The sequence below is a fragment of the Paralichthys olivaceus genome, chromosome 18, assembly GCF_024713975.1.
Source record: "Paralichthys olivaceus isolate ysfri-2021 chromosome 18, ASM2471397v2, whole genome shotgun sequence".
NCBI classification, from domain to species: domain Eukaryota; kingdom Metazoa; phylum Chordata; class Actinopteri; order Pleuronectiformes; family Paralichthyidae; genus Paralichthys; species Paralichthys olivaceus.
In genome coordinates, this window is record NC_091110.1 from 6,386,662 (window position 1) to 6,404,536 (window position 17,875).

Consider the following 17,875-nt stretch of genomic DNA (forward strand, 5'->3'; position numbering starts at 1 on the left):
ACAATGCAGTAGAAAAGTTTTTATCTGCTACGGCGCCGAGCCAGGAACATGACACCCAGGTGAACGTGCTAATTTGGTAAGACAGCAAGGTGAGAGAGCGCCTCAGTTGTCATTGCGTTCATAGTGTTGAGCATGACTGAAGAAAGGCAAACTGTTCAATAGGAATGGAGTTAATCTCTTTAGCGGGTTTACCCTTATTTAAAACACAACTGGCTAATTTTGGTGTGAATGAGGTATTGATGAACAGAAACTGATGTTTGTTGTATTTGTAGCGGCTCTGTCCGCGACTAAAGAATGTGATGTTTAGCTTTCATGCACCAACTCTCCTCTCTGGTGTGTCTCTTCGCAGTTGAAAAAGGGCTACGAAAAGACGGTACTCGAGATCAACACGCCAAAGGTGGAGCAGGTGCCGTTTGTGGACCTCATGTTCAACGACTTTGGCGGCTCCACGCAGAAGTTCGGATTCGAAGTGGGCCCCGTCTGTTTCATCGGCTAAGACTGTTTACTGAGCAAATGGAGAAAAAGAAAAGCATATTTTGTTTTCTCAGAAAAAAACATTTGAAAAAGAAATAGGACGATTCTATTTGTAAAAAAAAAAAAAAAGTCAACTTTTTTTTTCCATAAAGCAACAAGAGTAAAAATGAAATCAAGTTGAGGATGCAGTGAAATTCTTTTAGAAATAGAGGAAAAACGAAACAACCTCAGTGGGCCTTCTCCATCACATGCAAGTTTTGAAACTGGATGTCAGATACTGCCTCCTACGCCACACACTCACGCAGACACACACCTAGCCCCATGCCATCACTCGATTTAGACCTTCTGGTCCCAAACAACGGAGGCGACCCTGAGAGCTGCAGCCATTCCAGACGAGAGCAGTTTTTTTTCCAAGGACTCCAACTGATTCGGCTTTTTTTCCCCTCATCTTTGGTTCTGATCTCATGTCTTCCTTCATCTCCCTGGCTTCTTCCACTTTTTGTTGGGTTGTTTTTGCTCATTCACTACTAGGAGCTCTTGCTTGTGCATAATTGTCCCCCCCATTCTCTTGGAATGGATCCTCTATATAGATATATATATAAAAATATATATATATATAAATAATTTTTATGTTTGTAAGTACATTCTGTATATTTTTTTCCTGGTTATGTTTATTGCTTCTTGCTTCAAAACGTGCATGTGACTTTATTAATTGTGGAGGTAGGAGGAGGAGGAGATGATGGATACAGGGATAACACCTAAAATTGCAGAGATATTGAAAGTGAGGAAATTCGACTTGTAAATTGAAAAAACAAAGAAACTAACTAATTGGGAAGTCCTGTCTTGTTGCAGTTGTAGAGCACATCTTGTTGTAATTTAAGAACACATGGAAATAAAAAAAAGACGAAAACAAGCTCTGTGATATTATGTGACAGTTGATTTGCAGAACTAATGAAAAAAAGAAAAATAATACATTCCTCCTTTTGTGCCCTCGGAACAAACCACCTACCTTGGTGGCAAATGTCATTAATTTAATAAACGGCTTCTATTTTTCTTTTCCTGAAATACTCATCTGACTATGCAATGAGAGATGTCACTTTTGAATGGAAACACATCAAAGAACCCTGGTGCTATTTTTCCTCTCGTCTGTGGTGCTATGTATTTTTCTAGTTTGTGTTTGTTTGAATGAAAGGAAATTTGTGGCGATAATATTCTGTCACCAGCTGCCCCTTGACTCTTAACCACCACAGTGGACGCAGGTGGATCTGTGTTGCATCCATTTTTTTTATGACTAATGTCCAGCAGTGGTGTCTGCATGCTATTTCTCCTGCTCGCAGGTCAGTGCAGCATGGCGGCGTTATGTTGCTTCGGCGGACCGCACGGATAGGAAAAATGTGTCTTGTACCAAATATTGGGAAGAGAAAAAAGGAAACTAAGATGGTGCTGTTGGCTTTGTTGCTGCGTTTTCGCCTCTCGCTGCTGGGAGAGAGGGAAATGTTTGATGGGCGTGCAAAAAGGGTTATGATCCATTGTCTTGTTTGGTTTGGAAAACTCAACCCTTCCACCAAAGGTTATCACATATATTTAGCTTTAACAGGCTTGAATTTTTCTTATTTTCTTTCTTTTGTATGGGAATGTTTTTCTTGATTTATCCAAAGTAGAGGCAGGTAATGAAACTAGCCAGATCAAGCAGTTTGCTCCTGCAGCGGCAGAAAATGTCTTGTTGGTCTTTTATTTTTGCCCTATTTGTAATTATGCTCTTCGTTCAAACTATGCACTCTCTTTGCTTATGACCACTAAGTATCTACCACATAATTTTTTACAGCCCTTCATACATAGATTTGTTTCCTCTTTTTTAAAAATCTTCAAATATGTGACTTGAACCATTTTCTGTTAAGACAACTCAATATGCTTGTAGATCTCTGGCTTTATCCTTTCATTGTCATGCAGTACGCCCAAATTTTAAAACACTTTGCTCTCAACGTAGAAGACAAACAATTTCTTGTAAATTTCCAGAACCAGCAGTAATGCTGCCATTGTTTTTGTTTTGTAGATTTTCCGTTTTTCGTCTGTCTTTGTCTGGTTTGTTTTTCACAGTCTTGTCGAAACCTGTGTAAGGATAAGAGGATAGAAGATATATTGGTTTTTATGTCAATAAATTCAAGTTTACTGTGGCCATCCACTCTTGTATGTCTTTTGAAGCATTAAAACCTATCTGTATGCATGAAATTGTAAAGTTTTTTCTCTTGTTATGATCTTGTAGGGGAACATGATCTGTAGTCCAGGTTTTTATTCATCGGGATACGTCCGTTTTTTTCATGAATGAAAGATACAAAAATATAAAAGTAAAGGTCATGTCCACAATTGTGAAGTGGAGAGGAAATGATGAACTTGTAACTCTACCAAAGACAATGTTCGTTTGTAGTATATTTATTGTACTATTTAAAATAAAAAAATAAATGTTAAATGATACCATAGTATAAGTGTAAGAGGCCCCCTCTTTACGTGCACACGGGAAAAACAAAAGCTACTGACTAAAGGTGATGAATTTTACACACATGCTGGTAATGCTCCTTTCAGAATACGTCAATATAAAAAGACAGATGTTTTCATGTTTGCAGCATCTGGAGTGTGTGTGTGTGTGTGTGTGTGTGTGTGTGTGTGTGCATGTGTGTGTGTGTCAGTCTGTGTTTGTGTTGTCAATGGTGTTTGAATGCCAAATAAATAATTGGATGTGTGTTTAGCTGCACAACAGGTAAGAATATACTATTAACTGATATACATTGTGTCAGTAATGTCAAACAATCTTAGCTCCACAGACTCGCCACAAGAAAGAAGTTCCCAGAATGCATCATGGTCAGAAATCGCTCCTGATACCTCCAACAGAATCCTCCTGGCTATAGACATTTTTATGGCCGACTAATGTACGTATACCTTCTCTCAGTCTAAGCTCATATTTCCACACTGCCTGCATCACATTAAATATGTATTATTCACTGTATTGCATGCAAGCTTTTCCTCAGCAATGATTATAATAAAGAAACAAATTGGCGATCGCTTTAATCCCACTCTTGCACTCATTTCAATAATCTGCAAATTTAGAGATTTGATCAGATCAGCGGTGGAGAGGATGGCTTGCAGAATGTCAAGTGTCTCATTAGTGGTAAATGTTGCACAGTAAACATTAAGCCTAGTGCAGCAATTCAAAGAAGAAAAAAGTTGTTACGCATGATATGATGATCAATATTTAATGCAATGTTTGCAGAATGGGTTTAGTTGATCAGAATGCATGGAATCTAACTGAGGCAGCATCCTGGGCGAGTTAAGTAGAAACCAGAAACAGCGTAGTGTAGGAAGGCTTGTGAAATATTTTTAGAAGAGGAGTCGGGATGCAGTGAGGTTTAGGATGAATGAGCAGGACACTGTGGGAGACACAAATTTAGACAGCACTAGTTTGTAATGGAGGAAAAGTGTAGACTCACTGAAGTGAGCCAGGTAAAACAGAGCAGCTTAAGGAGAACTGAAAAAGTTTAGATGAGTTTGGTTCCTTAAAAGTAAAAAATACCAAAGAGTAATAATTCTCCAAAGTGACAGTCATCCAATACAATTGTAGGCTGTTGGGATTCAAATTTCTCTATTTCACTGCTGTATTGTGAATTAATGAGTGGGATTGTAAACCTGTAGTGTAAATATATTTGAATTCAACATGGAAATGTCACTCCTCAACCCACAAGGTGTTATTATTAATCGAGCAGCAGTAGATTATCAATGGATTCCAAACCCTTCATTTCTATAGATTATAAATCTATTTAAAACACAGGAAATGTTCAACATGGTGGCAAAAGTAATTTGTGCTAAGCTAAATTAGTCAGCTGCTGGTCGCTGCTACATATTGAACATCTTGGAGTGTATCAATCATCTCATTAATTCTTGGCGATGGAAAATTGAGTATTTCCCCACACATTTATCACATATTTCCTTTTAATTACAGCAGCTGATAAAGTAGGAGAGGGAAACTTTTGAGGGGGAACTGCAAACAACAAAAAAATCTGGTGATGGCCTTGACAGGGAACAAAAACCAGGGCACAGATTTGGAGAAGCAACTAAAATTAAGGAGGAAGCTGGAACCTGTCTGCCACGGATTCAGTGACGTGTAGCCAGTCATATTTACCTTTAGCCTCAGCGACTGAAGGGTTGAAACAACTGATGACACATCAAGGTATGATTAATGACTATCATTATTATTTTCATTACTACAACCAGTCTTACAGAAGTAAATGTAATGTTCCTGGTCTCTCTCTCCCACAAGTAAGCCATAGGAATATCACATGTAAACAAATAGTGGCTTTAATTTGTTTCGTGCCATATTCACCCTTTACCAGATGAGCCATTTCAGGTTCACATCCAGATAACGACCCAAAAAAGGCTCACATTATCTTTGGAGTATTTGGGCCACATTTACAATTTTAGTCTTATTTTGTTCGAACTACAAGAAGCCAGAAGTTCTATTGCCTGAAGTGGCCCACTTCCATATGCCATCTTGTCATAGTCATGACAGCAAACTTTCTGTGATTGGTTGTACTGTTCCAAACTTGCAGGATGTATATTTAGTGCTTACTGAGGATGAGGATGTAACTCTTGATTAATTAGTGAGTTGAGGATGAGGTCCATTCTCAGATTATTCCTTGATCGATCTGATTGACAGGACATTTTCAAGAGGATTCCTGCCTTCCTTACCCTAACACAATGAAGTCTGATTATTAAATGTTACAGACTGCTGCTGCTGTGTGGTCTGGGCTGCTGAGGGAAGAACTGAAGGGTCAAGCTTAAAATAAAAAGTCGAGGACAGAGCCTCTTCCATGTTAATGTGTAATTGCTCTGAGCCTGTGGATCTGCAGCTAACAGAGCCCATTCATAGCCCGGCGCTGCCACCACTGACCTACTTGCATATGAATCAAATAGCGGAGAGAAAACCAGATAGTGTTTCAACACAGGGACTGTCATACAGAAATATTAATACAAGGATTTTCCTCTAATAACCTTTGAGATTGAGGAGTGGCTATAATTGAAGATATTGGTTTTCTAATGTGATTTGAGGCGACCACCCAAGCATTACTTATAGCTGCATCTCTCAAACATCAATGTTATGTTTCTATGTTGTTGTATTAAGCCTCATTTGGGCCTCATAATAAAGTTTTCATTGAAGAATAAATCAAAAAAACTAATTTTACAAAACAAACATTTCCTATGTTCTCCATTTCAACACGCTAACAAATACGACATTGGAAACCTTTATCTAAATTTAGATCAAGGAGGGAAAACCTATCTCCTGAAACTAATGTGATAAACACTAGTGCACGGCTTGTTCTAAACCTGCCTGTTTGAATTGGGCTGTTCTCTTGTTCTGTGTTGAAGCTCTGGAGCTTCTTCAGAATTATTCCTTGTCATTAGTGAATCCTCCACAAACAGTTCTACAATATACTGTCAGTTTGTACTTTGTATTGCTTGTGTGCAGAGCTTTTATTAAACAGTCTGTGGTGCAGAGAGAAGTTAGAAATCTGTTCTTTCTACCTGGTTTATCTGCACTGAAGATTTTATTATAGTCAGCATTTTTCATAAAATGAAACTGAATTTTCTTTATCACTGTTCATGTGTGTGCTTTATATACCATTCTGAATGATTTACTGAACTGCTGTTACTTTTTCATACATTGCAAGTCGACTATTTCAGATTAAAAGCTCTGTAATTCAGCCCGGTATAAAACATTGCAGCAATGAAAAAGTTGTTCTTATTTTGGAGACACATTGCTTAATGTGTTTCTGTAAATGTTGTTGCTATGACAGAGATCATGGTTGGCAGTTGATTCACATTTTTTTATAATGAACATATTGCATGTCAAAATTGCTCCAAATTGAATACCACACTTTCTCAGGTAATTTGCAATAAACATGGCAAGTTTGAAGTAGATTAGATGAGCGGCTCATGAGATATGCATTTCGTAGGTAGACAATGAACAAAGAGGAGTTCAAACACCTCCTTTTGTCAGCTATTAGTTTGGTGAACCAAACGATGTGAGGACATGGTCTGCACTTGACTGACAAACTGCACCGATAAACTTCTCAACAAATTCAATTCAACACATCAACTTCCCAGTCTGCTCTGCAGACGCTGTCAAACAGGAGTCCCAGAGAGGAACAAGCTTTATGTAGACAAGCTAATTCATCACCCAGGTGATTGTGATCTGCATGATGTAGAGTCAGTCCACTCCCCCAATCAGAGCCGAGCTGTGAGTCTCAGATACTCCTTTATTGGTTAAAGCATGCCTCTATGGAAAAGATAAAAGTGGGAAAATACATTAAAGAATATAGAATACAAAAACACATTTAATTTCATACATCAAAAAGGCAAAGTTCACATAAATCATCCAAAAGAAATTATCATTCAAGCTGCCATAGAGAAAGAAATGTGTAGAAAGGAGAGTAGAAAACATGGTGCTTAATGAAATAAAGTAAGCGGAATGTATATTGTTATCAGATAATGAATGCATGAGATAATTACTTGTGGGGAGATTGAACATATTCAAATCAAAATAAAAAGGAAGGATGATATCTCTTAATTGTATTTGTTCCAGATGTTACCAATTACAAAAAAAGGTTTCGGATCTAAATATGAGTGCCTTCAGGTGATAGGAGTAAAATACTAATTTTGTGTTTATTAAGTTTTAGTGTTTTTACCGCACATCTTAATGTGGAACTAGTAATGTGCTTTCGTCTTTTTCTTTCCTTCTCAGCCCAGGTTCTTCTGTTCATTAGTGATTTTTACTAAGTTACCTCTACACTCTGAAATGCATAGAAACAAATAACCACATAGAATAACAATTTACTATAATATTTGAATATAGAAATACTCAGTATAAATATTTTAATGCCAATGTTGACTTTCTCTCTTTAGTCTTTACATCTTCAAGAAGTTATTTTTACAATAGGTCTTTCACTTTGATGAAAATTTTCTTTTGTAGAAAACATCAAAATATGATCATTTCTAGTCATTTCCTACCTCATATCTGACACACATTATTTTTGATGCATTTACTGCAATGGCCAATACTTTAATATATTTTTTCTATTGCTACAGAGTCATGCTTTTTATATATATATATAAGAGTATCTGGCCGTGAGGTGCAGCTCTGCTCTGATTGGTCCATTCTGAGGTAGATTGAGCCTCATCTTGCAGATTGCAGCCACCTGAGTGATGAATGGGATCATCTATATAAAGCTTGTTCCTGCTTGTGCTGTCTGTTTGACGCTCCCTGATCAGTCTACCAGTGCAGTGTGTGTTGATCCAGCAAATCTGGGTTCTTTAGGATTGTGTTTGTCATTGTCTGTGTTAATGAAATTGGCTGCAGAGCTCTAAGTCCTTAAAAAACCTTTATTATGAGTAAAGATGAAATGAAAACAGTAAAAAAATCTCAGCCTCAAGCCATGTTCAGAGTCCTGTGACGCCAGTCTGCAGTTTTAAGAATGACTCCACCAAGCAGCTCACAGCAGGAGGCTCTCAGGCATTAAAGCATCAAAATGAAATGAAACATATAAAGCTGAGAAGAAATAGGCTGAATCTACTCAACATGAATGTATGTGACACAATGAGCTTCATGGTTCATCCAGTGTTGCAAATCATCAGTTTATTTTTATTTCCCAAAATATTTGGCAATTGTTAAAACTAGGGAAGTTTAAAAACCTTCAGTTTTTCAAAAAAAGTCCCCAGAGGAAAATGTTGCTGCTCACAAATAATTGTCTTTTCTTTGTCTCGTAAGAGCAGGAGACTTAATAAGAGAAATTAACCTGAGACGGTTTTTCTTCTGTGATCATTTGTTTTCTTTAGTCTTGAATCTGATCACTGAGACATGTTTCTGATATTGCCAGTTGAGTTTTCTTAAACTTTCTTTTATCTGAATTGTATCTCAATCTTAATTTAGCACATCAGGATTATCAGTGGGAGACACAAACAGGAGCATTTTAAGATTGTCAATAAGGATCAAGCTGAGGCAAGAGGAGCTAAATTAAAGAAGTGTGAGAAAAAGGTCTCGATCACATATCGATCTTAACTTGAGCGCAGTTATTTTGAGGAGAAAAAGGAAGAGATGTTTTTATTTTTCCAAATAGTGCCGATCTATAAGGATGTTGACCTAAATGACTTCTCGAGTAGAAAAAATTACCTGATGGTTTTGCTACAGGAAAAAAAACAAGGGGATCACTAACGTAATTTGGATTCAATCTTTGTCCCCCATGGACCTCTGTACGAAATGTAATAATCCATCGGATGTTTGTTGAGATATTGCAGGCCAACATGGCCACATAGATCCAAAAATGATTGGAATAAAGGGTATTTGTTAATAATAGATAAGTAAAGTCCCTTTTATTGTTTTTGCCAAAATCTCAAAAATACTAAGGACATAACCTCAGTTTGATCAATAGCAACTGGAGTTATGAAGTCAATATATAAGGTCAATGTGGTTTTAAACCGCTCAGATGATACTGTTTTGTGGTTTTTCCCGGTGTTTCGATTTGCTTTAAAACTACAGGACTGCAGTTGTAGAAAATGTGCTTAAATGCTGCAAACCCATTAGAATTGAAGCAGCATGCTCAGGTGCAACAGGCCCTGTTTAGACACAGGTGTTTTCTGTATGATCAGACCTCGGGGTCACGCTGACATGACGTGAACCCATGTTTGGTGTGAGGGGCCGAGGACAGAAACCTTCAAGCAAAGAAAAACAAATCCATTTTACTACTGCTAATTGAAACAGAATCTCAAAGGTGCAGCAAGGAGAATGGCTTAGATGTCACTTAAACTCTGTGTGCACGTGCAAGCTCTGACAGATCTAATCTGGAAAGTGAGGACACCTGTGTGTGCAGAGCCTTCCAACACGCCACAGGCTCCACAATGTTATTTGTATGGTGGTAGTTGCTAGTAGTATGTTCTGGAACTCTGCAGCCTTGCATTCATTAAATCTTATGCCTGGGAGCATGTGTACCAGATGTAATGAATTTTTAGCTGCGATCTGATTGTGATTATAAGATAATGATGAAATTTGTCTCAGGGCACCTGAGTAAATAGTTTAGAAAAAGGATTTGAGACGAGGTGAAACCTGAGATAAGAGCAGATGGGAGAGGATCGCAGGAAAAGTGAAAGAGCGCACGTGATTGAGAAAGGAGATGTTTGATGTGTAAATGCACCACACGCAGCCAGTGATGTTTTCCCTGCAGAAATGCAGGTAAACAACACATGAGTTCGGTTCATATTTAGGAAAATATTCAAATAAGTGTCAGCGGATATTATTAGCACACGGAGAACGAGTTGGTTTCGTCGTCCTGTGAATCTCCTTTGTTCCTCTCAGCTATTAACACGAGGGATGCAAACATCTGGGATGTTATTAACTTCTCTTCCTCAGAAGATGCGAGATTCTCATGGGTGACAAAAGCTCAGATGTCTCAGAAAAATGTTTAAAGCATGAAAATAAGGAGATTAAATTCAGCTACATTTACACAAATAGCACATTTTCTATACCGATGTGTCAGAGTAGGCGGAACAGAAGTTAATATTGTTAACTAAATAATAACTCTTGGCTGTGATGTGTGGAATTCTGTGCCATAAAGGAATTGCTAACAATATGACTTTGAACCTTCTCTCAGCAGGAGAAGCTTTGTCCCACTCATGTAAAACTTAGCACTTGATTTAATTAGATCATCTTGTCTCGCAGCCAGAAGGAAGAGCATATGGTCCCGCACTTTTCTTTTTTTTTTTTTCCCCTCTTCACTCACATACAGTAGCTGTGTTCTATTTTCAGGACACCGGCGTGTCGGGTTTGAAGCTGCAGGGCTCTCCTCCACACTTTGTGCTCCCCTGTAGAGAGAGAGAGGGTCAAAGAGAACTGTGTGGTACAGGATCCAAACAGCAGCCAAGGACGGTCCCACATTAACAGCATTAATTACTATTTCTAGACACTGTGAGAGCGCTGCTTTCCCCCCTTGAAGTCCATCAAGAGAGACACACAAGGGCATTGTAAAATATATCACTTTTGAATATTCCTCCCGCCTTATACACACTCAGCCATGATGCCATTTGTAGGAGCGAGTTGCGGCAATTCTTAATGATTAAAATTGACTTAATTGTTTAAGATACTTAAATCGCATCAATAGGTCGACTCTGAAATTATCAATCATGCTTTTATAGTAGTTTACAGGGGCATAGCCTACTACTCATGGAGAACAATTGCCAGTGCATTGGGTTTTCTATTTGATGTAAGCTACAAAAATATTAACATGACCATATGAGTAACATTTCCTGACATTGATTATATGAGGTCAGCCTGACCTTCACCTTTGGCCACTGAAATCTGTTCATCAAATCTAATCTGTTCCTTTTTGTGTCCAAGTGAATGTTTGTGCAAAGTCTTTTGAGATGTTTCTGAGAGTTTGCATTCACAAGACCAAAAATATGTTTGTAGGGTCACAGTTCATCCTTGAGTCCAGCCAAACATTTGTATCTCATTTTAAGAAATTCCTTCAAGGTATTCTTGAGATATTGTGTTCACAAGAATGCTGTATACTAATGTCATCTCTTGAAGACAGGAATTGCAGCAGGTGTTTGCTCAGATTTGCAGCTCCTGAAAACAAAATGGTTATTTACAGTCAATGACTCGACAGTGACAATATAAGTAAAGAACTTTATTCAAATGTTGAAATATGACCTTGTACCAACAAGAAAAGCCAAGACAGAAACAAATTATACATTTCTCATGTAAAACAAACAAAACTGTTCAACCTTTGCAAGATGCAGGACTGATCACTCATAGGAAGCAGGTGATTGAGGGGGAAAAGTTTTTCAAGAACTTTTATTTGGCTTCATTTAGTAAAGGTAAAACCACAAGGAAGCTTTGCCACCTCAGAAATAAGGAACTGACACCAACAAATCTTTCTTCTTGGGGGCAGAATTCAGAAGACATGCATGCTGATATAAATCCTTTTCAAGGTATTTTGGCAGATTTATAATGTTATTCTCCCTTGAAATAAAATCTTTGGTGTGTAGAGAGAAGAAAAGGTTTAGTGGCAGAGCGAGATGGGGGGGGGGGGGGTCTTTTGTGGTTTGACATTTGGAGACAAAATGGGGAAAAAAATATTCACACTAAAGAGAGCTTAATAGGTCAATGAACACAGGAACCAATACTGTTTGCTCTCAGATTGACTCGAGTGAATTTTATGTGGCTCTGTCAGCTTTCAGCTATTTCTCAGGATATTCCCTCCTCTTCTCTAAGACGGTGACCATGTTTCCCAATGAATTCAGTGGGAAAGAAACGGGGGACTTGTTATTGGACTAAATGAAAGGAAGACCTGGACAGTGCCAACACTGTGCAGTTGTTTAACATGCAAGTGTGCACCAAGCCCTGCGGTGGCATTAGTAGCTCAAGGATTCAGCCAAAAGGTTGTAGACACTGTGTGAACAAAGCTTTTTTTTTTTTTTTTTCGGGTCATTATTTCTTTTATGGCTCCATTTCTCTCTGCTCATAATTGTTCAGGATAATGTACAATATATTTAAAACTCAGGGTTAAAGAGGACATTTTATTTGTTAAAGAGCAGAGCCTCACTAAGAAGTCATTAATACGAGACATTAAGTACATACAAGTGTCTGGAGTTTGCTCAGATAAATACTGCACATAGATAAATGTCAAAATATCATATATTACACTCCATTTATCAGCAGTTTCCAACAATGTGGTGAAGGATATTAATAGGCATATGTCAGTTTTATTCACTCAATGCTTCTTCTCTGTTTTCCCTGGTTGGGAGGGGGGCACATCTCGCAGCTTTCCATTCGCATTGTGTGCAAGACATTCAAATGAATCAGGTGATAAAATCATTTCAGTGTACGTGCACTCAACTGAATATTTCATGACACTGGCAAAAGCTATCGACAACACAATCTCACAACCCTCTCCTGTGCTTTTATTTGCTATTAAATCATTTCCCTGAACAACAAAATGTACTCCAGGCCCTTGTCACTTGCAAATGCGGCTGCTAAAATGCTTGCATGAATTAGCATAGAGATGTGCACACCCCAGCATGTGCATACAGGTACTAATACTTGCTTTACACGACAGTGCCCCGCATGTTTTGGTGTTCTGTATATCAAAATCCAAAGAGAAAGCCCAAGGCTCTTTCTCTGCAGCTTTCTGCAGACACTGACACTAATGGCCAGTAAAACAGTAAATGACTAGCACCTTGCACTTGCCTTGACCGCATTCTGCGCCTCTGCTATTTCAGGCTGTATCATACAAGTGGTGGTTTAAATGATTTGTAATCTTGTCTCTACAATACAGGGATTGTAAAATGGAAGCAAGAACGCATGTGTATCTGTCATAGGGTGTCTGACCCTCCCGGTTTGAAATCACAAGATTTTTGCAAAAATTCTGGACTTTGATTCCTGATATTAAATGTGATAACTTGCACTTTTTCCAGCTTCAACATTTTGTGAGATTCTGGGAACCAATGTGCCCAAACTTGATTTTCCATTAGTCACCAGAATCATCCAGCGTCACTGCATCCTGCCAAATAAAGACATGTTTAAAAAAAATAAGATTATGCAAGTGTGAATGTACCACCTGAGGTCACAGCACATGGAGGTAATTCATCACTGTCATTTCAACATCAACACCTTTCCAGCAGGTCAAAAAGCTGCCTCTGATTAAACACTGAGAGGAGACAGTGATGCCAAGGAGAATCAAACTGCTGAAGCATGTTTGGCCCGCAGGAGTCTGTGGAGCAAAATAAATGTCCAAGCAGTCCTATTAAAAACAGTTACAGAATAATGAGGGTTACATTGCATGCATTAGTTTAACATGTTGTTTTTCTTGCTACAGAAATAAAAACACTGCAACCCTGTGTATAACGATGCGGTCATGAAGTAATGCCACAAACTATCCGTTGATTATTATATTAAAAAAAAAGAAGTGTTGTTCCATTGGGTTCCATAAAATTTGCATAATAGTCCAATTTAGTTCTGTGTGTTAATGTCACACAGTTACTCTTTTTAATCACAGAACAAAGTCTTCCCATGCCATTAGCACCAATGTATCTGGTTACACAGTTGGGATAATGACGATGATGCTAAAACAGGGTAATTAAAAGGGTATAGGTGGTTAATTAGATCAGGCATTAGATCCTCTGGAAGTAAACTTGCACTAAATAAACTGATGTATATCAAATTATCTTTATCAACTCTGACAAATGCCTTTAACTGGAATGCCTCTTTTATTTCATTGCTATAAGTGTGCTTTTTTCAACAGTATATCAAAGACAAATTTCCATGGACAGTAAATTAGATTTATGGGGGACATTTCGACCTGTCATCTCAGGCTATCTGTGAGCGTAATCGGTAACCTTTAATAACGTAAGCATCCAGGTTAATTACATCCAGGACCCTGGTTTTATGTCTCCTTTTAATGCCATCAAACGATGGTCACAACAGAAAGTAGCTCAGCAAAATTTATTAGCATGTCTTCCCAAGATAGCTGGTTTGAAGAGGTGGTTTTCAGGATAGACTGTTTATAAAAATGGACTAAGTGAAGCCAACGTGGAAGTGTCTGAAACCTGCATTCTCCTGAATGACCAGCAGGAGAGTCCACTGGTTACATTTTACTAAAGTCGATTAAAATGACTCTACTTCACAGTTTATTTATAACCTCAAACATCAAGGCATTTGTTATCAATTTATTTTCAAGTCTCCACTACAAAATCATAATTTTGTAAATTATCGTCCCATTTAGGTGCAGTGTCCTCAAGCTCCGTCAGGCTCCACCCCAAAAACATGGTTACTTTTGGATTCAAACACCAAGATGATGCTGGACTAAACACCAAATTCGAGGCTTGGGTCACATGGGTGACAGTGGAGTGCTACTTGCATTTCTCTTATGGCTGGTTGCTAAATAACTCTTGCTGCGAAGCTCATTGCTCACATGCTAGAGTAAACTAGGAACATAGCATTATTCAGACACAGTAGCCATTTCAGTTTTGAATGTGCTGGGCCATTTACTCACTGTTCTGGATTTTGCATCGATTGAGATTAACTGACATGGGGTTGGAGGCTTTTCAAACCATTTAACTCTCAGGTAGCCAGATTGTTGACTAGGTAGGTAAGGGAACAAGGTTACGTGCTTAATTAAAAACATGGATTTCTACTATTATGTTTTTGTCTCAAATCTACCTTGTGAGGTCCATTTTAGACCATCAGTAAAGTGAAATGCTGGTGTGACTGGCTCATTGCTGGATCCCTTAAACATACTATATGTAACTTCAGCAACTAGGGGTCTCTCAGTCACAACAATGATTAAAGTTTAAGGTTGTGAAGTCGTTTAAAGGCAACCAAAATGAAACATCCCGTTAACTTGAATAAGATTCTGTGTTTGAACATTGTAGGAAACATTTTGGACCATGTAAGCACACAAGTCAACAAAATACACATATGTCTAGTTGTTTTTAGACATTTTAATGAAGGATTATGAAATATCTTTATACAAGCAAAAACAATTGTGCGGTTAAAAAATAAAGACATTCTCCTAAAGTCAAGCACATCTTAACATGCAGAGCTGTTGTGCTCTGTGAATTGGAACTTCACTGAGAGGATTCGGTGAGACTAGGATGGTTGTTCCGCTGCTCGTTTCATCAACCTATTGCTATCTGCTGTCTGGAGCCAGACTGACTGATGGGGAGAATAATTCATCTAATGGCGGAACGTTGACACTGTTCACTGCTGTCACCACTCGTCTCCCCTGTTACCAGCAGCACAGGCTGCGGGCTCTCTACTCACGCACACACTGAATACACTCCGATATCCTTTTTCACAAAGTCCAAGAAAAGAAGAATTAACTGCACCATCTTCTGTTCCTCTACTGTCATTGTTTAATCAGTTTCCCTCTGATCTTTAATACCTGCCAGTCTCACAAGAGTGAATCTGTTAAACTCAGGACATTTTGTACCATGTTAAAAATGGCAGATAAGGCCCTATCTTTTTCTCAAAAACAAAAAAACAACCTCTCAAACAGAGCCAGAAAAACATCTCCACCTGTTGCTCCTGAGTAGCACGAATCTCGTCCCCCTTGATTCAGTCAAACTGATTCTGTTTGAAAGTAGACTTCACGTTGCTTTTGTCGGCACCAGGTGTCATTAACAGTTACCCAAAATGACAGCTGGATTAGGAAGTGCGGAGCACACGGCGTTGGAAGAACAACAAAGATGTTTCATCATCAAAACGCCGCTGGATCAAATAAACTTGGGTGATACATCTTTAATGGCGCTCAGGCAGACATCAGGAAGCATTAAGTTTTTAAGGAATAATCCACCCGCAGGTATTCTTACACTTTTAGTTACCATCAATCCGTGACACTCCACTTTACCTCTACTGCTCTGATTTCCTGTTTCCTCTGTAAGGCTTTCAACAAGTCCTAGAGTAGGAGCTTTCATTCTAAGGTTTGAATAACAAATAGAGCATGCTCACTAATTACTACATGCACACTGATTGTCTATCATTGACGTCAGGCTACTGTAAGTGAAGTACTTCAAGTATCCAATCCATAGACTATATAAAGATGGAAGATTTGACAGCTTCCCAAGGTGATATTGATTTCCCCCTAGTGACTGGCTGCAGTAATGGTCATGAATCTAAAAATAAATTGTCATAAGTGTTGCTACGACTTAATTTTTTCTTAGATACCAGACTTAACTCAACCTAACTGAAATATCAAGTTTGGTGGAAATGTCTTTGTCATTCAGACTTCATTGGAGGCGAAGACTACAAGTTTTCCTCCGAGCATCGTCCACTTCTTCTTTTGTTTAATGGTGTGTCAACTTCCTGCAATTGGTCCAAAAGTCTGACCATTCCTAACATGTTCATTCTGCCAATGATATAAACCATTGTTTAGTTGTCTAGATGGTAGTCCGAGGCACCTTTCACACGTATTTTAATTCAGTCTGGACCAAACTATAAGGTGTGAAAGCTACCACAGACCACCACTGTCTGCTGCAACTCCAGCATTACTTAGTACTTACAGCATATTCTTCACTTAGGGCAGCAACTCCCACCCAGAGGAGGCAGTTCAGTGTTCCAGCATGGTGCCATGTCCTCTGTCTCTTATTTTGTAAACTTCACCAACCGTCCCAGTGCTGTGGAGGGTCACAAGCCACTGAAGCCAGACGGACCACGTACTCTGCAAAAAGCCATTCTCCAACCCCGTCCTGCGCTTTGAGATTCTGTCCATGCAGATCAAAAAAGGTGACAAACAACCCTCGCTGAGTCTGACACCCACTGAGCGTTACACACTTGACTTCCTGCTGAGGACACAGACACAACTGTTGATGACTATTGATGAAAATCATGAGCACTGACGCCCTGACTTTGAAGACGGTCTCTGTGTCAAAATCTAGTTTCAAGACTTGCATGATAGAATTTCAGTGTACATGTTGTATCATTTTATATTAACATGTTTAGCCTATTTGCAGTTCAGCAAATTTGGGGCCTGGTAGCATTACAGCACGTACACACAGTAAGAACAATGGGGGTGAATAGACTCACACTAGCAGCTAATGTATTTACACTGAGGCACCGAGCAGGGTAGAGGTGTCATATCGAGTACATTCAGTCATCAATGAGAATAAGACATATCTACAACAACATATGCAAAACGCATAGTAAACAGCAGTTGTTGAGCATGATTTATTATATTCATCAATGCGAGAGTATGTTGTGACAACATGTTTAATGTATTTTTGGAAGCAATGTGTAAGACTGTAGGTGTCTATGACATATGTCTATGCAGGTAAGGCGGACCTGCAACAAGCAGTAGTATTTCTCTGGTGTATGTATTAATCATAATGGAAATGCGCATGTGACATTTAGCGATCTATTTTTTACTTTTGGTGTCAGATCCCAGATGATTTGAATGTCACTCTGCTGAGTTAAGAAGAAAATAACCTAAAAGCAGCTCAGCAGAGGCAGACTGGGATTCCTCACATTAAATGGGTTTTTGTACCATTTTCATTTCATGTTCAGCTCGTTCTCTTGCTCTTTTAATAAATCTAACTTAATCTACAATCTTCTTAATCCTACTGTATTGATTAAAACTTTCTGTTTCTTCTTCCCCCTCGGACTCTCTTGCCTACATATACATCCATATTCCCAGTTTCCTGTTGTGGCGAATAAATTTATTCCATAAATGATAAATCAAGAAGATAGATTTCTTCTCGTTCCTTCCCTTTTCCTTTTTTTTTTTTTTGCCCCATGTTGCAAACACACCAACACATACACACACGATTCATCCCCTCCTATTTTCAGTGTAACTTCTTGAGATACAAA

At 38.6% G+C, this 17,875-nt stretch overlaps 1 protein-coding gene across 2 annotated transcripts in view; it reads left to right on the plus strand.

The window, feature by feature from the left end:
• col5a1 (procollagen, type V, alpha 1) overlaps nucleotides 1–2,703 on the plus strand; it is a 73,795-nt gene extending 71,092 nt beyond the window's left edge. The window contains exon 66 of one of the 2 annotated variants that reach the window (XM_069513445.1): nucleotides 350–2,703. In XM_069513445.1, the coding sequence (XP_069369546.1) occupies nucleotides 350–496 (147 nt within the window). In that variant the 3' untranslated portion in view covers nucleotides 497–2,703. The remainder of the gene's footprint in view (nucleotides 1–349) is intronic. The other variant, XM_020082040.2, reaches the window with a different exon arrangement.
• The last annotated feature ends 15,172 nt before the right edge of the window (nucleotides 2,704–17,875 follow it).